The sequence below is a fragment of the Salmo salar genome, chromosome 01 (genome assembly GCF_965601325.2).
Source record: "Salmo salar chromosome 01, fSalSal1, whole genome shotgun sequence".
In the NCBI taxonomy this organism is placed as follows: Eukaryota; Metazoa; Chordata; class Actinopteri; order Salmoniformes; family Salmonidae; genus Salmo; species Salmo salar.
Window position 1 is genome coordinate 175,109,349 of NC_138291.1, and position 25,327 is coordinate 175,134,675.

The 25,327-nt window shown below is 42.8% G+C and overlaps 1 protein-coding gene across 4 annotated transcripts in view; it reads left to right on the plus strand.

Annotated features, from left to right (window-relative positions):
* The window catches only part of pam (peptidylglycine alpha-amidating monooxygenase), a 181,857-nt gene that overhangs the window by 56,771 nt on the left and 99,759 nt on the right, over positions 1 to 25,327 (plus strand). For all 4 annotated transcript variants that reach the window (XM_082956764.1, XM_082956762.1, XM_082956769.1 and 1 more), the window contains exon 6: positions 19,645 to 19,732. In XM_082956764.1, the coding sequence (XP_082812890.1) occupies positions 19,645 to 19,732 (88 nt within the window). The remainder of the gene's footprint in view (positions 1 to 19,644; positions 19,733 to 25,327) is intronic.

A 25,327-nucleotide genomic window follows, 5' to 3' on the forward strand; every position in this document is an offset into this window, starting at 1 on the left:
CATTCCACCATGACATGACTCTATAGATAACTGAGTAACCTCTGGTAGCAGATCATTCCACCATGACTCTATAGATAACCGAGTAACCTCTGGTAGTAGAGCATTCCACCATGACTCTATAGATAACTGAGTAACCTCTGGTAGCAGATCATTCAACCATGACATGACTCTATAGATAACTGAGTAACCTCTGGTAGCAGAGCATTCCACCATGACATGACTCTATAGATAACTGAGTAACCTCTGGTAGCAGATCATTCCACCATGACATGACTCTATAGATTACTGAGTAACCTCTGGTAGCAGATCATTCCACCATGACATGACTCTATAGATAACTGAGTAACCTCTGGTAGCAGATCATTCCACCATGACATGACTCTATAGATAACTGAGTAACCTCTGGTAGCAGATCATTCCACCATGACTCTATAGATAACTGAGTAACCTCTGGTAGCAGATCATTCCACCATGACTCTATAGATAACTGAGTAACCTCTGGTAGCAGATCATTCCACCATAACTCTATAGATAACTGAGTAACATCTGGTAGCAGATCATTCCACCATGACATGACTCTATAGATAACTGAGTAACCTCTGGTAGCAGATCATTCCACCATGACTATAGATAACTGAGTAACCTCTGGTAGCAGATCATTCAACCATGACATGACTCTATAGATAACTGAGTAACCTCTGGTAGCAGAGCATTCCACCATGACATGACTCTATAGATAACTGAGTAACCTCTGGTAGCAGATCATTCCACCATGACATGACTCTATAGATAACTGAGTAACCTCTGGTAGCAGATCATTCCACCATGACTATAGATAACTGAGTAACCTCTGGTAGTAGAGCATTCCACCATGACTCTATAGATAACTGAGGAACCTCTGGTAGCAGATCATTCCACCATGACTCTATAGATAACTGAGTAACCTCTGGTAACAGAGCATTCCACCATGACTCTATAGATAACTGAGTAACCTCTGGTAGTAGATCATTCCACCATGACATGACTCTATAGATAACTGAGGAACCTCTGGTAGCAGATCATTCCACCATGACTCTATAGATAACTGAGTAACCTCTGGTAGCAGAGCATTCCACCATGACTCTATAGATAACTGAGGAACCTCTGGTAGCAGATCATTCCACCATGACATGACTCTATAGATAACTGAGTACCCTCTGGTAGCAGATCATTCCACCATGACTCTATAGATAACTGAGTAACCTCTGGTAGCAGATCATTCCACCATGACTCTATAGATAACCGAGTAACCTCTGGTAGTAGAGCATTCCACCATGACTCTATAGATAACTGAGTAACCTCTGGTAGCACATCATTCCACCATGACTCTATAGATAACTGAGTAACCTCTGGTAGCACATCATTCCACCATGACTCTATAGATAACTGAGTAACCTCTGGTAGCAGATCATTCCACCATGACATGACTCTATAGATAACTGAGTAACCTCTGGTAGCAGAGCATTCCACCATGACATGACTCTATAGATAACTGAGTAACCTCTGGTAGCAGATCATTCCACCATGACATGACTCTATAGATAACTGAGGAACCTCTGGTAGCAGAGCATTCCAGCATGACTCTATAGATAACTGAGTAACCTCTGGTAGGAGATCATTCCACCATGACATGACTCTATAGATAACTGAGTTTCTTCTCGTAGCAGATCATTCCACCATGACTCTATAGATAACTGAGTAACCTCTGGTAGCAGATCATTCCACCATGACTCTATAGATAACTGAGGAACCTCTGGTAACAGATCATTCCACCATGACTCTATAGATAACTGAGTAACCTCTGGTAGCAGAGCATTCCACCATGACTCTATAGATAACTGAGTAACCTCTGGTAGGAGATCATTCCACCATGACATGACTCTATAGATAACTGAGTTTCTTCTCGTAGCAGATCATTCCACCATGACTCTATAGATAACTGAGTAACCTCTGGTAGCAGATCATTCCACCATGACTCTATAGATAACTGAGGAACCTCTGGTAGCAGAGCATTCCACCATGACTCTATAGATAACTGCGTAACCTCTGGTAGCAGATCATTCCACCATGACTCTATAGATAACTGAGTAACCTCTGGTAGCAGATCATTCAACCATGACATGACTCTATAGATAACTGAGTAACCTCTGGTAGCAGAGCATTCCACCATGACATGACTCTATAGATAACTGAGTAACCTCTGGTAGCAGATCATTCCACCATGACATGACTCTATAGATAACTGAGTAACCTCTGGTAGCAGATCATTCCACCATGACTATAGATAACTGAGTAACCTCTGGTAGTAGAGCATTCCACCATGACTCTATAGATAACTGAGGAACCTCTGGTAACAGATCATTCCACCATGACTCTATAGATAACTGAGTAACCTCTGGTAGCAGATCATTCCACCATGACATGACTCTATAGATAACTGAGTAACCTCTGGTAGCAGATCATTCCACCATGACATGACTCTATAGATAACTGAGGAACCTCTGGTAGCAGAGCATTCCACCATGACTCTATAGATAACTGAGTAACCTCTGGTAGCAGATCATTCCACCATGAGTCTATAGATAACTGAGGAACCTCTGGTAGCAGATCATTCCACCATGACTCTATAGATAACTGAGTAACCTCTGGTAGCAGATCATTCCACCATGACTCTATAGATAACTGAGTAACCTCTGGTAACAGATCATTCCACCATGACTCTATAGATAACTGAGGAACCTCTGGTAACAGATCATTCCACCATGACTCTATAGATAACTGAGTAACCTCTGGTAGCAGATCATTCCACAATGACATGACTCTATAGATAACTGAGGAACCTCTGGTAGCAGATCATGCCACCATGACATGACTCTATAGATAACTGAGTAACCTCTGGTAGCAGAGCATTCCACCATGACATGACTCTATAGATAACTGAGTAACCTCTGGTAGCAGATCATTCCACCATGACATGACTCTATAGATAACTGAGTAACCTCTGGTAGCAGATCATTCCACCATGACATGACTCTATAGATAACTGAGTAACCTCTGGTAGTAGAGCATTCCACCATGACTCTATAGATAACTGAGTAACCTCTGGTAGTAGATCATTCCACCATGACTCTATAGATAACTGAGTAACCTCTGGTAGCAGAGCATTCCACCATGACTCTATAGATAACTGAGGAACCTCTGGTAACAGATCATTCCACCATGACTCTATAGATAACTGAGTAACCTCTGGTAACAGAGCATTCCACCATGACTCTATAGATAACTGAGTAACCTCTGGTAGCAGATCATTCCACCATGACTCTATAGATAACTGAGTAACCTCTGGTAGCAGATCATTCCACCATAACTCTATAGATAACTGAGTAACCTCTGGTAGCAGATCATTCCACCATGACTCTATAGATAACTGAGTAACATCTGGTAGCAGATCATTCCACCATGACATGACTCTATAGATAACTGAGTAACCTCTGGTAGCAGATCATTCCACCATGACTATAGATAACTGAGTATCCTCTGGTAGCAGATCATTCAACCATGACATGACTCTATAGATAACTGAGTAACCTCTGGTAGCAGAGCATTCCACCATGACATGACTCTATAGATAACTGAGTAACCTCTGGTAGCAGATCATTCCACCATGACATGACTCTATAGATAACTGAGTAACCTCTGGTAGCAGATCATTCCACCATGACTATAGATAACTGAGTAACCTCTGGTAGTAGAGCATTCCACCATGACTCTATAGATAACTGAGGAACCTCTGGTAGCAGATCATTCCACCATGACTCTATAGATAACTGAGGAACCTCTGGTAACAGAGCATTCCACCATGACTCTATAGATAACTGAGTAACCTCTGGTAGTAGATCATTCCACCATGACATGACTCTATAGATAACTGAGGAACCTCTGGTAACAGATCATTCCACCATGACTCTATAGATACCTGAGTAACCTCTGGTAGCAGATCATTCCACCATGACTCTATAGATAACTGAGTAACCTCTGGTAGCAGATCATTCCACCATAACTCTATAGATAACTGAGTAACATCTGGTAGCAGATCATTCCACCATGACTCTATAGATAACTGAGTAACCTCTGGTAGCAGATCATTCCACCATGACTCTATAGATAACTGAGTAACATCTGGTAGCAGATCATTCCACCATGACTCTATAGATAACTGAGTAACCTCTGGTAGCAGATCATTCCACCATGACTCTATAGATAACTGAGTAACCTCTGGTAGCAGATCATTCAACCATGACATGACTCTATAGATAACTGAGTAACCTCTGGTAGCAGAGCATTCCACCATGACATGACTCTATAGATAACTGAGTAACCTCTGGTAGCAGATCATTCCACCATGACATGACTCTATAGATTACTGAGTAACCTCTGGTAGCAGATCATTCCACCATGACATGACTCTATAGATAACTGAGTAACCTCTGGTAGCAGATCATTCCACCATGACATGACTCTATAGATAACTGAGTAACCTCTGGTAGCAGATCATTCCACCATGACTCTATAGATAACTGAGTAACCTCTGGTAGCAGATCATTCCACCATGACTCTATAGATAACTGAGTAACCTCTGGTAGCAGATCATTCCACCATAACTCTATAGATAACTGAGTAACATCTGGTAGCAGATCATTCCACCATGACTCTATAGATAACTGAGTAACCTCTGGTAGCAGATCATTCCACCATGACTCTATAGATAACTGAGTAACCTCTGGTAGCAGATCATTCAACCATGACATGACTCTATAGATAACTGAGTAACCTCTGGTAGCAGAGCATTCCACCATGACATGACTCTATAGATAACTGAGTAACCTCTGGTAGCAGATCATTCCACCATGACATGACTCTATAGATAACTGAGTAACCTCTGGTAGCAGATCATTCCACCATGACTATAGATAACTGAGTAACCTCTGGTAGTAGAGCATTCCACCATGACTCTATAGATAACTGAGGAACCTCTGGTAGCAGATCATTCCACCATGACTCTATAGATAACTGAGTAACCTCTGGTAACAGAGCATTCCACCATGACTCTATAGATAACTGAGTAACCTCTGGTAGTAGATCATTCCACCATGACATGACTCTATAGATAACTGAGGAACCTCTGGTAGCAGATCATTCCACCATGACTCTATAGATAACTGAGTAACCTCTGGTAGCAGAGCATTCCACCATGACTCTATAGATAACTGAGGAACCTCTGGTAGCAGATCATTCCACCATGACATGACTCTATAGATAACTGAGTACCCTCTGGTAGCAGATCATTCCACCATGACTCTATAGATAACTGAGTAACCTCTGGTAGCAGATCATTCCACCATGACTCTATAGATAACTGAGTAACCTCTGGAAGCAGATCATTCCACCATAACTCTATAGATAACTGAGTAACATCTGGTAGCAGATCATTCCACCATGACATGACTCTATAGATAACTGAGTAACCTCTGGTAGCAGATCATTCCACCATGACATGACTCTATAGATAACTGAGTAACCTCTGGTAGCAGATCATTCCACCATGACTCTATAGATAACCGAGTAACCTCTGGTAGTAGAGCATTCCACCATGACTCTATAGATAACTGAGTAACCTCTGGTAGCACATCATTCCACCATGACTCTATAGATAACTGAGTAACCTCTGGTAGCACATCATTCCACCATGACTCTATAGATAACTGAGTAACCTCTGGTAGCAGATCATTCCACCATGACATGACTCTATAGATAACTGAGTAACCTCTGGTAGCAGAGCATTCCACCATGACATGACTCTATAGATAACTGAGTAACCTCTGGTAGCAGATCATTCCACCATGACATGACTCTATAGATAACTGAGGAACCTCTGGTAGCAGAGCATTCCAGCATGACTCTATAGATAACTGAGTAACCTCTGGTAGGAGATCATTCCACCATGACATGACTCTATAGATAACTGAGTTTCTTCTCGTAGCAGATCATTCCACCATGACTCTATAGATAACTGAGTAACCTCTGGTAGCAGATCATTCCACCATGACTCTATAGATAACTGAGGAACCTCTGGTAACAGATCATTCCACCATGACTCTATAGATAACTGAGTAACCTCTGGTAGCAGAGCATTCCACCATGACTCTATAGATAACTGAGTAACCTCTGGTAGGAGATCATTCCACCATGTCATGACTCTATAGATAACTGAGTTTCTTCTCGTAGCAGATCATTCCACCATGACTCTATAGATAACTGAGTAACCTCTGGTAGCAGATCATTCCACCATGACTCTATAGATAACTGAGGAACCTCTGGTAGCAGAGCATTCCACCATGACTCTATAGATAACTGAGTAACCTCTGGTAGCAGATCATTCCACCATGACTCTATAGATAACTGAGTAACCTCTGGTAGCAGATCATTCAACCATGACATGACTCTATAGATAACTGAGTAACCTCTGGTAGCAGAGCATTCCACCATGACATGACTCTATAGATAACTGAGTAACCTCTGGTAGCAGATCATTCCACCATGACATGACTCTATAGATAACTGAGTAACCTCTGGTAGCAGATCATTCCACCATGACTATAGATAACTGAGTAACCTCTGGTAGTAGAGCATTCCACCATGACTCTATAGATAACTGAGGAACCTCTGGTAACAGATCATTCCACCATGACTCTATAGATAACTGAGTAACCTCTGGTAGCAGATCATTCCACCATGACATGACTCTATAGATAACTGAGTAACCTCTGGTAGCAGATCATTCCACCATGACATGACTCTATAGATAACTGAGGAACCTCTGGTAGCAGAGCATTCCACCATGACTCTATAGATAACTGAGTAACCTCTGGTAGCAGATCATTCCACCATGACTCTATAGATAACTGAGGAACCTCTGGTAGCAGATCATTCCACCATGACTCTATAGATAACTGAGTAACCTCTGGTAGCAGATCATTCCACCATGACTCTATAGATAACTGAGTAACCTCTGGTAACAGATCATTCCACCATGACTCTATAGATAACTGAGGAACCTCTGGTAGCAGAGCATTCCACCATGACTCTATAGATAACTGAGTAACCTCTGGTAGCAGATCATTCCACCATGACTCTATAGATAACTGAGGAACCTCTGGTAACAGATCATTCCACCATGACTCTATAGATAACTGAGTAAACTCTGGTAGCAGATCATTCCACCATGACATGACTCTATAGATAACTGAGTAACCTCTGGAAGCAGATCATTCCACCATGACATGACTCTATAGATAACTGAGTAACCTCTGGTAGCAGATCATTCCACCATGACATGACTCTATAGATAACTGAGTAACCTCTGGTAGCAGGTCATTCCACCATGACATGACTCTATAGATAACTGAGTAACCTCTGGTAGCAGGTCATTCCACCATGACATGACTCTATAGATAACTGAGTAACCTCTGGTAGCAGATCATTCCACCATGACATGACTCTATAGATAACTGAGTAACCTCTGGTAGCAGATCATTCCACCATGACTCTATAGATAACCGAGTAACCTCTGGTAGTAGAGCATTCCACCATGACTCTATAGATAACTGAGTAACCTCTGGTAGTAGATCATTCCACCATGACTCTATAGATAACTGAGGAACCTCTGGTAACAGATCATTCCACCATGACTCTATAGATAACTGAGTAACCTCTGGTAACAGAGCATTCCACCATGACTCTATAGATAACTGAGTAACCTCTGGTAGCAGATCATTCCACCATGACTCTATAGATAACTGAGTAACCTCTGGTAGCAGATCATTCCACCATAACTCTATAGATAACTGAGTAACATCTGGTAGCAGATCATTCCACCATGACATGACTCTATAGATAACTGAGTAACCTCTGGTAGCAGATCATTCCACCATGACTATAGATAACTGAGTATCCTCTGGTAGCAGATCATTCAACCATGACATGACTCTATAGATAACTGAGTAACCTCTGGTAGCAGAGCATTCCACCATGACATGACTCTATAGATAACTGAGTAACCTCTGGTAGCAGATCATTCCACCATGACATGACTCTATAGATAACTGAGTAACCTCTGGTAGCAGATCATTCCACCATGACTATAGATAACTGAGTAACCTCTGGTAGTAGAGCATTCCACCATGACTCTATAGATAACTGAGGAACCTCTGGTAGCAGATCATTCCACCATGACTCTATAGATAACTGAGGAACCTCTGGTAACAGAGCATTCCACCATGACTCTATAGATAACTGAGTAATCTCTGGTAGTAGATCATTCCACCATGACATGACTCTATAGATAACTGAGGAACCTCTGGTAGCAGATCATTCCACCATGACTCTATAGATAACTGAGGAACCTCTGGTAGCAGATCATTCCACCATGACTCTATAGATAACTGAGTAACTTCTGGTAGCAGATCATTCCACCATGACTCTATAGATAACTGAGGAACCTCTGGTAGCAGATCATTCCACCATGACTCTATAGATAACTGAGGAACCTCTGGTAGCAGATCATTCCACCATGACTCTATAGATAACTGAGTAACCTCTGGTAGCAGAGCATTCCACCATGACTCTATAGATAACTGAGGAACCTCTGGTAGCAGAGCATTCAACCATGACATGACTCTATAGATAACTGAGTAACCTCTGGTAGCTGATCATTCCACCATGACATGACTCTATAGATAACTGAGTAACCTCTGGAAGCAGATCATTCCACCATGACATGACTCTATAGATAACTGAGTAACCTCTGGTAGCAGAGCATTCCACCATGACATGACTCTATAGATAACTGAATAACCTCTGGTAGCAGGTCATTCCACCATGACATGACTCTATAGATAACTGAGTAACCTCTGGTAGCAGATCATTCCACCATGACATGACTCTATAGATAACTGAGTAACCTCTGGTAGCAGATCATTCCACCATGACTCTATAGATAACCGAGTAACCTCTGGTAGTAGAGCATTCCACCATGACTCTATAGATAACTGAGGAACCTCTGGTAGCAGATCATTCCACCATGACATGACTCTATAGATAACTGAGGAACCTCTGGTAGCAAATCATTCCACCATGACTCTATAGATAACTGAGTAACCTCTGGTAGCAGATCATTCCACAATGACATGACTCTATAGATAACTGAGTAACTTCTGGTAGCAGATCATTCCACCATGACTCTATAGATAACTGAGTAACCTCTGGTAGCACATCATTCCACCATGACTCTATAGATAACTGAGTAACCTCTGGTAGCAGATCATTCCACCATGACATGACTCTATAGATAACTGAGTAACCTCTGGTAGCAGAGCATTCCACCATGACATGACTCTATAGATAACTGAGTAACCTCTGGTAGCAGATTATTCCACCATGACATGACTCTATAGATAACTGAGGAACCTCTGGTAGCAGAGCATTCCAGCATGACTCTATAGATAACTGAGGAACCTCTGGTAGCAGATCATTCCACCATGACTCTATAGATAACTGAGTAACCTCTGGTAGCAGATCATTCCACCATAACTCTATAGATAACTGAGTAACATCTGGTAGCAGATCATTCCACCATGACTCTATAGATAACTGAGTAACCTCTGGTAGCAGATCATTCCACCATGACTCTATAGATAACTGAGTAACATCTGGTAGCAGATCATTCCACCATGACTCTATAGATAACTGAGTAACCTCTGGTAGCAGATCATTCCACCATGACTCTATAGATAACTGAGTAACATCTGGTAGCAGATCATTCAACCATGACATGACTCTATAGATAACTGAGTAACCTCTGGTAGCAGAGCATTCCACCATGACATGACTCTATAGATAACTGAGTAACCTCTGGTAGCAGATCATTCCACCATGACATGACTCTATAGATAACTGAGTAACCTCTGGTAGCAGATCATTCCACCATGACATGACTCTATAGATAACTGACTAACCTCTGGTAGTAGAGCATTCCACCATGACTCTATAGATAACTGAGGAACCTCTGGTAGCAGATCATTCCACCATGACTCTATAGATAACTGAGTAACCTCTGGTAACAGAGCATTCCACCATGACTCTATAGATAACTGAGTAACCTCTGGTAGTAGATCATTCCACCATGACATGACTCTATAGATAACTGAGTAACCTCTGGTAGCAGATCATTCCACCATGACTCTATAGATAACTGAGGAACCTCTGGTAGCAGATCATTCCAACATGACATGACTCTATAGATAACTGAGTAACCTCTGGAAGCAGATCATTCCACCATGACATGACTCTATAGATAACTGAGTAACCTCTGGTAGCAGGTCATTCCACCATGACATGACTCTATAGATAACTGAGTAACCTCTGGTAGCAGATCATTCCACCATGACATGACTCTATAGATAACTGAGTAACCTCTGGTAGCAGATCATTCCACCATGACATGACTCTATAGATAACTGAGGAACCTCTGGTAACAGAGCATTCCACCATGACATGACTCTATAGATAACTGAGTAACCTCTGGTAGCAGAGCATTCCACCATGACATGACTCTATAGATAACTGAGTAACCTCTGGTAGCAGATCATTCCACCATGACTCTATAGATAACCGAGTAACCTCTGGTAGTAGAGCATTCCACCATGACTCTATAGATAACTGAGGAACCTCTGGTAGCAGATCATTCCACCATGACATGACTCTATAGATAACTGAGGAACCTCTGGTAGCAAATCATTCCACCATGACTCTATAGATAACTGAGTAACCTCTGGTAGCAGATAATTCCACAATGACATGACTCTATAGATAACTGAGTAACTTCTGGTAGCAGATCATTCCACCATGACTCTATAGATAACTGAGTAACCTCTGGTAGCAGATCATTCCACCATGACTCTATAGATAACTGAGTAACCTCTGGTAGCAGATCATTCCACCATGACTCTATAGATAACTGAGTAACCTCTGGTAGCAGATCATTCCACCATGACATGACTCTATAGATATCTGAGTAACCTCTGGTAGCAGAGCATTCCACCATGACATGACTCTATAGATAACTGAGTAACCTCTGGTAGCAGATCATTCCACCATGACATGACTCTATAGATAACTGAGTAACCTCTGGTAGCAGAGCATTCCAGCATGACTCTATAGATAACTGAGTAACCTCTGGTAACAGATCATTCCACCATGACTCTATAGATAACTGAGGAACCTCTGGTAGCAGATCATTCCACCATGACTCTATAGATAACTGAGTAACCTCTGGTAGCAGATCATTCCACCATGACTCTATAGATAACTGAGTAACCTCTGGTAGCAGATCATTCCACCATGACTCTATAGATAACTGAGTAACCTCTGGTAGCAGATCATTCCACCATGACATGACTCTATAGATATCTGAGTAACCTCTGGTAGCAGAGCATTCCACCATGACATGACTCTATAGATAACTGAGTAACCTCTGGTAGCAGATCATTCCACCATGACATGACTCTATAGATAACTGAGTAACCTCTGGTAGCAGAGCATTCCAGCATGACTCTATAGATAACTGAGTAACCTCTGGTAACAGATCATTCCACCATGACTCTATAGATAACTGAGGAACCTCTGGTAGCAGATCATTCCACCATGACTCTATAGATAACTGAGTAACCTCTGGTAGCAGAGCATTCCACCATGACTCTATAGATAACTGAGGAACCTTTGGTAACAGATCATTCCACCATGACTCTATAGATAACTGAGTAACCTCTGGTAGCAGATCATTCCACCATGACTCTATAGATAACTGAGTAACCTCTGGTAGCAGATCATTCCACCATGACATGACTCTATAGATAACTGAGTAACCTCTGGTAACAGATCATTCCACCATGACTCTATAGATAACTGAGTAACCTCTGGTAACAGATCATTCCACCATGACTCTATAGATAACTGAGTAACCTCTGGTAGCAGATCATTCCACCATGACTCTATAGATAACTGAGTAACCTCTGGTAGCAGAGCATTCCACCATGACTCTATAGATAACTGAGTAACCTCTGGTAGCAGATCATTCCACCATGACATGACTCTATAGATAACTGAGGAACCTCTGGTAGCAGATCATTCCACCATGACATGACTCTATAGATAACTGAGTAACCTCTGGTAGCAGATCATTCCACCATGACATGACTCTATAGATAACTGAGGAACCTCTGGTAGCAGATCATTCCACCATGACTATAGATAACTGAGTAACCTCTGGTAGCAGATCATTCAACCATGACATGACTCTATAGATAACTGAGTAACCTCTGGTAGCAGAGCATTCCACCATGACATGACTCTATAGATAACTGAGTAACCTCTGGTAGCAGATCATTCCACCATGACATGACTCTATAGATAACTGAGTAACCTCTGGTAGCAGATCATTCCACCATGACTATAGATAACTGAGTAACCTCTGGTAGTAGAGCATTCCACCATGACTCTATAGATAACTGAGGAACCTCTGGTAGCAGATCATTCCACCATGACTCTATAGATAACTGAGTAACCTCTGGTAGCAGAGCATTCCACCTTGACTCTATAGATAACTGAGGAACCTCTGGTAGCAGATCATTCCACCATGACTCTATAGATAACTGAGTAACCTCTGGTAGCAGAGCATTCCACCTTGACTCTATAGATAACTGAGGAACCTCTGGTAGCAGATCATTCCACCATGACTCTATAGATAACTGAGTAACCTCTGGTAGCAGAGCATTCCACCTTGACTCTATAGATAACTGAGGAACCTCTGGTAGCAGATCATTCCACCATGACTCTATAGATAACTGAGTAACCTCTGGTAGCAGAGCATTCCACCTTGACTCTATAGATAACTGAGGAACTTCTGGTAGCAGATCATTCCACCATGACTCTATAGATAACTGAGGAACCTCTGGTAACAGATCATTCCACCATGACTCTATAGATAACTGAGTAACCTCTGGTAGCAGATCATTCCACAATGACATGACTCTATAGATAACTGAGTAACCTCTGGTAACAGATCATTCCACCATGACTCTATAGATAACTGAGTAACCTCTGGTAGCAGAGCATTCCACCATGACTCTATAGATAACTGAGTAACCTCTGGTAGCAGAGCATTCCACCATGACTCTATAGATAACTGAGTAACCTCTGGTAGCAGATCATTCCACCATGACTCTATAGATAACTGAGTAACCTCTGGTAGCAGAGCATTCCACCATGACTCTATAGATAACTGAGGAACCTCTGGTAACAGATCATTCCACCATGACTCTATAGATAACTGAGGAACCTCTGGTAGCAGATCATTCCACCATGACTCTATAGATAACTGAGTAACCTCTGGTAGCAGAGCATTCCACCATGACTCTATAGATAACTGAGTAACCTCTGGTAGCAGATCATTCCACCATGACATGACTCTATAGATAACTGAGGAACCTCTGGTAGCAGATCATTCCACCATGACTCTATAGATAACTGAGTAACCTCTGGTAGCAGATCATTCCACCATGACTCTATAGATAACTGAGTAACCTCTGGTAACAGAGCATTCCACCATGACTCTATAGATAACTGAGTAACATCTGGTAGCAGATCATTCCACCATGACTGTATAGATAACTGAGGAACCTCTGGTAGCAGATCATTCCACCATGACTCTATAGATAACTGAGTAACCTCTGGTAGCAGATCATTCCACCATGACTCTATAGATAACTGAGTAACCTCTGGTAACAGAGCATTCCACCATGACTCTATAGATAACTGAGTAACCTCTGGTAGTAGATCATTCCACCATGACATGACTCTATAGATAACTGAGTAACCTCTGGTAGCAGATCATTCCACCATGACATGACTCTATAGATAACTGAGTAACTTCTGGTAGCAGATCATTCCACCATGACTCTATAGATAACTGAGTAACCTCTGGTAGCAGATCATTCCACAATGACTCTATAGATAACTGAGGAACTTCTGGTAGCAGATCATTCCACCATGACTCTATAGATAACTGAGGAACTTCTGGTAGCAGATCATTCCACCATGACTCTATAGATAACTGAGTAACCTCTGGTAGCAGATCATTCCACCATGACTCTATAGATAACTGAGTAACCTCTGGTAGTAGATCATTCCACCATGACATGACTCTATAGATAACTGAGTAACCTCTGGTAGCAGATCATTCCACCATGACATGACTCTATAGATAACTGAGTAACTTCTGGTAGCAGATCATTCCACCATGACTCTATAGATAACTGAGTAACCTCTGGTAGTAGATCATTCCACCATGACATGACTCTATAGATAACTGAGTAACCTCTGGTAGCAGATCATTCCACCATGACATGACTCTATAGATAACTGAGTAACTTCTGGTAGCAGATCATTCCACCATGACTCTATAGATAACTGAGGAACTTCTGGTAGCAGATCATTCCACCATGACTCTATAGATAACTGAGGAACTTCTGGTAGCAGATCATTCCACCATGACTCTATAGATAACTGAGGAACTTCTGGTAGCAGATCATTCCACCATGACACTATAGATAACTGAGTAACCTCTGGTAGCAGATCATTCCACCATGACTCTATAGATAACTAAGTGAAAATCTGTTTATGGTTTGGGCACCATGAAGGAACCCATAGGGTTTTGTCTGGTGAGGTATGTACGTCTGATTAAAATAGATTATACAAGTGGTGAGGCATTTTCAACACACAAATGTTTCTTAAAAAGACTAGAAGAGAAGTAGTCATTATCTAGCAGATAAACGGTATAATATTTAAAAAAGAGTCCTTGTGATTTACTTACACATGTATCTTTAGTAATTAGCATGAATTCTCAGTGGGGAAAGACACTACAGAGAGAGTCGATGGATATAGGAAGTCCCTGGCGTAATGATCAATTTCTCTAAATTACCTACAAAGGATTATTTTGGATAATGCGGACGGCAGCGTTGTATTTATTTTCGGAGCGAGTCAAACAACATCTTGCACCATATCTTCAGCCAGTGTTGTTAGAAACACTATTATGAGGACACCTGCAACCATAATGTGTTTTGAAGTTACTAAACACAACCTTACATTATGAGGACACCGTAGACAAAGCCACAATGTCTGTGACATGTTTTAAAGTTTCTCGACACTGTGTTGCGTACTGTAACCAGAACATGCCTGAATCGGCATAATCTCATTATGACAACAAACTCGACGCCACGGGTTACGACATGGGTTATGACATGGCCTCGCGGAATTAAACAGCCCAAGCCTTATTATCCCAAACCAAACTTTCTTGATTCTTATCTCCAACCGTTATGTAAATCCAACCACAACCAGAACATTTTGCTGAAGCATACAGATATGACTATCTACATCCCTCCAAAAATAACTGAGAATGAGTAAATAGGGCCTGTGGAAGAGATTAACCCTGTGTTAATTTAGCCCACTGAGGCGGATAAAGCCAGTATTGCTTGCCATAGGGTTGAGCCAGGACGAGCCCCATGCCTACAGGGCTGTTGCCTGTCTGTTGCAAGACCAGGGCTTTAGAGAGGAAATGATGTCTCCGTCTCTCTCTCTCTCTCTCTCTCTCTCTCTCTCTCTCTCTCTCTCTCTCTCTCTCTCTCTCCTCTCTCTCTCTCTCTCTCTCTCTCTCTCTCTCTCTCTCTCTCTCTCTCTCTCTCTCTCTCTCTCTCTCTCTCTCTCTCTCTCTCTCTCTCTCTCTCTCTCTCTCTCTCGTTTCTCATGAGCCGCCAGTCCTCCTGTAAAGCACATCTGTTTAGCCATGATTAATGCGAAGGCATTTATTACCTAATTATGGGGTGTCGTCTTCGTGGACACAGGGATCCTGGGGCAGGGCGAGAGCGGCTATAGAAGGCGGGCAGCCCGCTGAGCAGAAGCTGCTCTCACCTCCAAACTCACAACAGAGAAATACAGACCACCGTGATCCAAAAATGTGATTTGTTACTGGAGTGAATAGGCCTAAACCTCTTTTAGACTAAACGAACAATACAGCTAAAAGGCTAAGAAAGGCCACCTTTCATTTCAGTAAAAAAAAAAAAAGACCTCAATGTAGACATTTACTTGTTACTCATACAAATAGCGTTGCTAGGATAGAGAAAGAACAAATATTATCTTAAAAAACAGGAATTCAAGGAAAACCTGTCAAACTGTTGCTGCTGCTCTCCTTGCATACACAGTACACTCAATCTGACATATGGTGCTGTTATGAAAATTCATGAAGGAGAAAAGAAGCACCCCCCCACGCTCGGCCTGCTGTCAGAAAAGCCCCATTCATTATTCAGGTCCCGAGATTATACTGGGCCGCGCCAAGTAGCCCGTCCTGGGGGTTTTCATCACTTTCATGTGGAGAGAGCATTGACTTTCTGTCAGAGCTGAAGCTCTCGCCGGCATCTACCGTTGCCAAGCCTGCAGTGCCTGGCTTCCCTAATGAAGAAGAAAAAGTGAAGGGTGTCACCTTTAATGTTTCAATATATGCTCTGAGTATAAACAGTAGCCTACGCTACTCAATTTACTCCCCAATTTAATATGAGCTGTGAACTCTTTCAATAATTTGTTTTTCAGTTGTGTTGTTTGAGCTTGTTTTTAGGTTTTCACATATTCATGTACTATATATACATGGCCAAACACCACCCCGTTCACGGAAATTGTTCGCTCCTACAGACAGTGAGTCAGGTGGCCGTGGCTTGCTATATAAAGCAGGCAGACAGGCATCGAGGCATTCAGTTACTTTTTAAAATGAACATTAAAATGGGCTAAACGAGTGACCTAAGCGACTGAGCGTGGTATGATCATCGGTGCCAGGCGTGCCGGTTCTAGTATCTCAGAAACAGCTGGCCTCCTGGGCTTTTCACGCATGGCAGTGTCTAGGGTTTACCGATGATGATGCAACAAACAGAAAACATCCAGTCAGTGGCAGTCCTGTGGGCGAAAACAGTTCGTTGATGAGAGTTTGAAGGAGAATGGAAAGAATTGTGGAAGCTAACAGGCAAATAACGGTGCAAGTACAATAGTGGTGTGCAGAACGGCATCTCAGAACGCTCAACTCGTCCGTCCTCGTCAAGGATGGGCTATTGGAGTGGACGACCACACCGGGTTACAGTCCGATTAGCTAAAAGATTTGCCTGGTCTGACGAATCCTGGTTCCTGTTGCGTTATGCTGATAACAGAGTCAGGATTTGCTGAAAACAGCATGAGTCCATGGCCCCATTCTGCCTGGTGTCAACGCTACAGGCTGGTGGTGTAATGGTGTGAGGAATGTTTTCCTGGCACACACGTTAGATCTCTTGCAATGTTTCCATGCCTCGAAGAATTTAGGCTGTTCTGATGACAAAGGGCTGTCTGACATGGTACTAGATGGGTGTACCTAATAAATTGGCCACTGAGTGTATAAACTGACAATATATACACTGGCTATATATGTAAGCCATAAATATACACTGACCATACAGTGCCTTTGGAAAGTATTCAGACCCCTTGACCTTTTCCACATTTTGTTATGTTACAGCCTTGTTCTAAAAATGATTTAATTATTGTTTTTCCTCATCAATCTACACAATACCCCATAATGACAAAGCGAAAACAGGTTTATTAGATTTTTTTTGCAAATGAATTAAAAATAAACATACCTTATTTACAAAAGTATTCAGACCCTTTGCTATGAGAATCAAAATTGAGCTCAAGTGCATCCTGTTTCCGTTGATCATACTAGAGATGTTTCTACAACTTGATCGGAGTTCACCTGTGGTAAATTTAATTGATTGTACATTATTTGGAAAGGCACACACCTGTCTATATAAGGTCCCAACGTTGACAGTGAATGTCAGAGAAAAAACCAAGAAGGTTACCAAAAAATGTCTGCAGCATTGAAGGTCCCCAAGAACACAGTGGCCTCCATCATTCTAAAATGGAAGAAGTTTGGAACCACCAAACCACTCGGAGGAGAAGGACCTTGGTCAGGGAGATCACCAATGATCACTCTGACTAAGCTCCAGAGTTCCTCTGTGGAGATGGGAGAACCTTCCAGAAGGACAACCATCTCTGCAGCACACCACCAATCAGGCCTTTATGGTAGAGTGGGCAGACAGAAGCCACTCCTCAGTAAAAGGTACATGACAGCCTGCTTCGAGTTTGCCAAAAGGCACCTAAAGATTCTCTGCTCTGATGAAACCAAGATTGAACACTTCGGCCTGAATGCCAAGCATCACTTCTGGAGGAAACCTGCTACCATCCCTACAGTGAAGCATGGTGTGGGGATGTTATTCAGCGGCAGGGACTGGGAGACTAGTCAGGATCGAGGCAAAGATGAACGGCACAAAGTACAGAGAGATCCTTGGAAGAAAACCTGATCCAGATCGCTCAGGACCTCAGACTGAGGCAAAGATTCACCTTCCAACAGGACAACAACCCGAAGTACACAGCCAAGACAACACAGGAGTGGCTTCGGCCAAGACAACGCAGGAGTGGCCCAGCCAGAGCCCGGATTTGAACCGAATCTCTGGAGAGACCTGAAAACAGCTGTGCAGCAACACTCCCCATTCAACCTGACCGAGTTTGAGATCATTTGCAATGAAGAATGGGAGAAACTCCCCAAATACAGGTGTGCCAATCTTGTAACGTCACACCCAAGAAGGCTCGATGCTGTAATCCCTGCCAAAGGTGCTTCAACAAAGTACTGAGTGAAGGGTCTGAATACTTAAGTAAATGTGATATTTAATTTCTAAAAATGTCAAAAAACCTGTTTTTGCTTTTTGATTATGGGGTACTGTGTGTAGATTGATGAGGGGGGAAAAAAACAATTTAATACATTTTAGAATAAGGCTGTAACGTAACAAAATGTGGAAAAAGTCAAGGGGTCTGAATACTTAACGAATGCATTGTATACACTGAGTGTACAAAACATTAGGAATACATACACTGACCAGGAGAATCAAGGTGAAAGTGATGCTCCCTTATTGATGTCACTTGTTATTAAATCCACTTCAATCAGTGTAGATGAAGGGGAGGAGACAGGTTAAAGAAGGATTTTTAAGCCTTGAGACACCTGAGACATGGATTGTGTATGTGTTCCATTCAGAGGGTGAATGGGCAAGACAAAAGATTTAAGTGCCTTTGAACAGGGTATGGTAGTAGGTGCCAGATGCACCGGTTTGTGTCAGGAACTGCAGCGCTGCTGGGTTTTTAAGTCTGTTTTTTTATTTATTCTGAAGACCTGGTTGTTTCATCCAAAAACAAGATCTAGTCAACATCCTGGACTTGAAGGCGTCTAAACAACCTCATTATTCTCGAAGAATCAGAAGAGACTAGCATAAATTGTCTTTGACAAGTGGAATTTTCCTCCTAAAACAAACCCTGCGGAGACAAGTGCTTTGCCAAGGGCTTTAACCCTGTAATTGTTTTCTTCTTTCCCCTCAGTGGACTTTGAGCCTCATGCCAGTATGGAAACAGCCCATCACATGCTCCTGTATGGCTGCCGGACACCAGTCTCCACCACCAACTACTGGTAAGTCAAAGCACACCACAACACAGTACATGGTTTGATTCACAATGTAGCTAGAATATCCTTATGCATTTCTACAGTACTTTACCTGGTTGACCAAACAGACAGTCTGTAGAATACACAACAGTTGTGTATTAGTAAAGACTTGTTGATCTGTCCATTGTAGCACAACGAAGAACAAATGTACAAAGAGACTTCACTTTCTCAGCCCTATGAGCCTGAATACAAGCACTTGACTTGATAAAAACCAACCCCTCAACACTTAGGGTACAAAGAATCAGTGTTGGGTATTACTGCCCTACTACACTTAAATAATCAGTGTTGAGTATTACTGCACTACTACACTTAACCTCTCTGGGCCAGTGGGACGCTTGCGTCCCACCTACTCAACAGCCAGTGGAATCCCGTGGCGCGATATTCAAATACCTTAGAAATGCTATTACTTCAATTTCTCAAACATATGACTATTTTACACCATTTTAAAGACAAGACTCTCGTTAATCTAACCACACTGTCCGATTTCAAAAAGGCTTTACAACGAAAGCAAAACATTAGATTATGTCAGCAGAGTACCCAGCCAGAAATAATCAGACTCCCATTTTTCAAGCTAGCATATAATGTCACATAAACCCAAACCACAGCTAAATGCAGCACTAACCTTTGATGAACTTCATCAGATGACACTCCTAGGACATTATGTTATACAATACATGCATGTTTTGTTCAATCAAGTTCATATTTATATCAAAAACCAGCTTTTTATATTAGCATGTGACTAGCATGTGACTAGCATTCCCACCGAACACTTCCGGTGAATTTACTAAATTACTCACGATAAACGTTCGCAAAAAACATAATTATTTTAAGAATTATAGATACAGAACTCCTTTATGCAATCACGGTGTCCGATTTTAAAATAGCTTTTCGGTGAAAGCACATTTTGCAATATTCTGAGTAGATAGCCCGGCCATCACGGGCTAGCTATTTTGACACCCACCAAGTGTGGTACTCACCAAACTCAGATTTACTATTAGAAAAATTGGATTACCTTTGCTGTTCTTCGTCAGAATGCACTCCCAGGACTTCTACTTCAATAACAAATGTTGGTTTGGTTCCAAATAATCCATAGTTATATCCAAATAGCGGCGTTTTGTTCGTGCGTTCAAGACACTATCCGAAGGGTAAAGAAGGGTGACGCGCCCGACGCGTTTCGTGACAAAAAATGTCAAAATATTCCGTTACTGTACTTCGAAGCATGTCAAATGCTGTTTACAATCAATTTTTATGTGATTTTTCTCGTAAAAAAGCGATAATATTCCGACCGGGAAACCCTGTTTTCGTTCAAAGACGAACAAATAAAAACATGGTGTCGGCTCGTGCACGCGCCACAGTCTCATTGTTCTCAGATCGACCACTTACCAAATGCGGTACTGTTTTTCAGCCATGGCCTGCAAAGTCACCATTCAACGTTCTGGTGCCTTCTGAGAGCCTATGGGAGCGTTAGAAAATGTCACGTTATGCCAGAGATCCCCTGTTTTGGATAGAGATGATCAAGAAGGCCAAGAAATAGTCAGAGAGAGCGCTTCCTGTTTGGAATCTTCTCAGGTTTTGGCCTGCCAAATGAGTTCTGTTATACTCACAGACACCATTCAAACAGTTTTAGAAACTTTAGGGTGTTTTCTATCCAAAGCAAACAATTATATGCATATTCTAGTTACTGAGCAGGAGTAGTAACCAGATTAAATCGGGTACGTTTTTTATCCGGCCGTGCAAATACTGCCCCCTATCCCCAACAGGTTAAACAATCAGTGTTGGGTATTACTGCCCTACTACACTTAAATAATCAGTGTTGGGTATTACTGCCCTACTACACTTAAATAATCAGTGTTGGGTATTACTGCCCTACTACACTTAAACAATCAGTGTTGGGTATTACTGCCCTACTACACTTAAATAATCAGTGTTGGGTATTACTGCCCTACTACACTTAAATAATCAGTGTTGGGTATTACTGCCCTGCTACACTTAAATAATCAGTGTTGGGTATTACTGCCCTACTACACTTAAACAATCAGTGTTGGGTATTACTGCCCTACTACACTTAAACAATTAGTGTTGGGTATTACTGCCCTACTACACTTAAACAATCAGTGTTGGGTATTACTGCCCTGCTACACTTAAATAATCAGTGTTGGGTATTACTGCTCTACTACACTTAAATAATCAGTGTTGGGTATTACTGCCCTGCTACACTTAAAGAATCAGCTGGACCACTCTAATCATTGCAGAGAGAGAGGGGCAGGAGAGAGAGGGGCAGGAGAGAGAGTGGTAGGAGAGAGAGTGGCAGGAGAGAGAGGGGCAGGAGAGAGAGGGGCAGGAGAGAGAGGGGCAGGAGAAAGAGGGGCAGGAGAGAGAGAGGCAGAGAGGGAGAGGCAGAGGCAGAGAGAGAACCGGAGAGAGAGCCAGAGTGGCAGAAGAGCGAGAGAGAGAGGCAGGAGAGAGAGAGAGAGAGAGAGAGGCAGAAGAGAGCCAGAGTGGCAGAAGAGAGAGCCAGAGTGGCAGAAGAGAGAGAGAGGCAGGAGAGAGCGAGAGAGAGAGGCAGGAGAGAGAGAGAGAGAGAGAGAGAGAGAGAGGCAGAAGAGAGAGAGAGAGAGGCAGAAGAGAGAGGCAGAAGAGAGAAAGAAAGAGAGGCAGAATCAAAGAATCAGTGTTGGGTATTACTGCCCTGCTACACTTAAACAATCAGTGTTGGGTATTACTGCCCTACTACACTTAAACAATCAGTGTTGGGTATTACTGCCCTACTACACTTAAACAATCAGTGTTGGGTATTACTGCCCTACTACACTTAAACAATCAGTGTTGGGTATTACTGCCCTACTACACTTAAATAATCAGTGTTGGGTATTACTGCCCTACTACACTTAAACAATCAGTGTTGGGTATTACTGCCCTACTACACTTAAATAATCAGTGTTGGGTATTACTGCCCTGCTACACTTAAACAATCAGTGTTGGGTATTACTGCCCTGCTACACTTAAATAATCAGTGTTGGGTATTACTGCCCTGCTACACTTAAACAATCAGTGTTGGGTATTACTGCCCTACTACACTTAAACAATCAGTGTTGGGTATTACTGCCCTACTACACTTAAACAATCAGTGTTGGGTATTACTGCCCTACTACACTTAAACAATCAGTGTTGGGTATTACTGCCCTGCTACACTTAAACAATCAGTGTTGGGTATTACTGCCCTACTACACTTAAACAATCAGTGTTGGGTATTACTGCCCTACTACACTTAAACAATCAGTGTTGGGTATTACTGCCCTACTACACTTAAACAATCAGTGTTGGGTATTACTGCCCTACTACACTTAAACAATCAGTGTTGGGTATTACTGCCCTACTACACTTAAACAATCAGTGTTGGGTATTACTGCCCTACTACACTTAAACAATCAGTGTTGGGTATTACTGCCCTACTACACTTAAACAATCAGTGTTGGGTATTACTGCCCTACTACACTTAAACAATCAGTGTTGGGTATTACTGCCCTGCTACACTTAAACAATCAGAGAGAGAGGGGCAGGAGAGAGAGGGGCAGGAGAGAGAGAGAGAGGCAGAGAGAGAGAGGGGTAGAGGGAGGGAGAGGGAGAGAGGCAGAGAGGGAGAGGCAGAGGCAGAGAGAGAACCGGAGAGAGAGCCAGAGTGGCAGAAGAGAGAGAGCGAGGCAGGAGAGAGAGAGGCAGGAGAGGCAGGAGAGAGAGAGGCAGGAGAGGCAGAAGAGAGAGAGAGAGAGGCAGAAGAGAGAGAGAGAGGCAGAAGAGAGAGAGAGAGAGAGGCAGAAGAGAGAGAGAGAGGCAGAAGAGAGAGAGAGAGGCAGAAGAGAGAGCCAGAGTGGCAGAAGAGAGAGCCAGAGTGGCAGAAGAGAGAGAGAGTGGCAGAAGAGAGAGAGAGAGGCAGAAGAGAGAGAGAGAGGCAGAAGAGAGAGCCAGAGTGGCAGAAGAGAGAGCCAGAGTGGCAGAAGAGAGAGCCAGAGTGGCAGAAGAGAGAGAGAGTGGCAGAAGAGAGAGAGAGTGGCAGAAGAGAGAGAGAGAGGCAGAAAGAGAGAGAGAGGCAGAAGAGAGAGGCAGAAGAGAGAGGCAGAAGAGAGAGGCAGAAGAGAGAGGGAGAGAGGCAGAAGAGAGAGACGCACAAGAGAGAAGAAACAGAGGGAAGAGGAAGAAGAGACCTCTTCAGACGCTCACTGATAAACGTGCCTGTTACCATAGCAACTGCTGTCACCCCGACAACAGAGATCATGGGAGCCCTGTACAGGGCGTGTGAGGGTGGTGTGTGAGGGGGGTGGGTGAGGGGGGTGTGTGAGGGTGGTGTGTGAGGGGGGTGGGTGAGGGGGGTGGGTGAGGGGGGTGTGTGAGGGGGGTGGGTGAGGGGGGTGTGTGAGGGTGGTGTGTGAGGGGGGTGGGTGCTGCAGGTCGCTCGTCGGGAGGGGTTGTTTATCTTTCCTCCCCTCAGAATGAACTCTTCAGTATATGTGATGAGGAAGACGAAGACCACATTACGCTACCGCAACGTTCAAGTGAAACACGGCTCAGCATCTACTGGCTTCCTGTGTCTGGGAGGGTCAAATAAGAATACACCTCTAGAGTCACACAGCATAAATACACAAAGAAATGAGGCCATTTTCTAATCAAACCTGGTTTTTAAAGAGCACCATTGTGTTGACTATCAAATTCCAAATGACCGTCACAATTGCCATTCGGGCTTTAATTCCTTTCATCCATTCAGTTATCCTGTTTTTCATGAAAGAAATTCATCTCTTCTTCAGCTATCCTGCGGGGGTGATTTTCAAATTCCTCCCCACTCTGAAAGCACATTCGGCATTCCTCGAGTGAAAAGCGGTTGTTGAGATATATTCTGAAACTGCCTGTGAAGCTGCTTCTGAAATCACAAGGAAGCTCTGGAGGATCAGTGGGGGGGCACGAAAATAGGCCATACCAAGAGTGTTCGTTCCAAATGGCACCCTAGTCGCTACCTAGTGCACTATAAAGAGGCTGGGTGCCATTTGGGACGAACACAATGTGTCTATCCAATCAGAACACTTGCTTAGCACACTGCTAGTACATCCACACAATTCCACATTGAGCTAAAAAAAAAAAACTCTCCTGAAAAAGGAAAGCTCTGTTTTTAACCCACTCTTGTCACCTAGCCCTAGTTGCACCGGCTCTCCTCTGCAACACACTCGAGACGTACAGGGGGGACAACATCAATGATGAGTACACACTGCCACACCGTTCAAGCTGTGAGCTCTCTGTAACAGGAAGAATAGGGTGAAAAGTAGTAAGGCTAGTCATTATTGTGTCAAAAGTGAAGACAATATGCTTTTAATGGTGTTTCCCGGAACGCACAAAGGCATGAAATGGAATCTGGGAGGCATGAGGCTCTTAATGGAAGCGTCTGCTACTGCTGCTGCTTGCTCCTAATCTTTGAGTGTGGTGTATTCATTTGGAACAAATGATGGGAATATGTTCTAGACACTAGCTATCAGGAGAAACAATGTAAGGCGTTACTGGCCTTTAACCATAACTGCC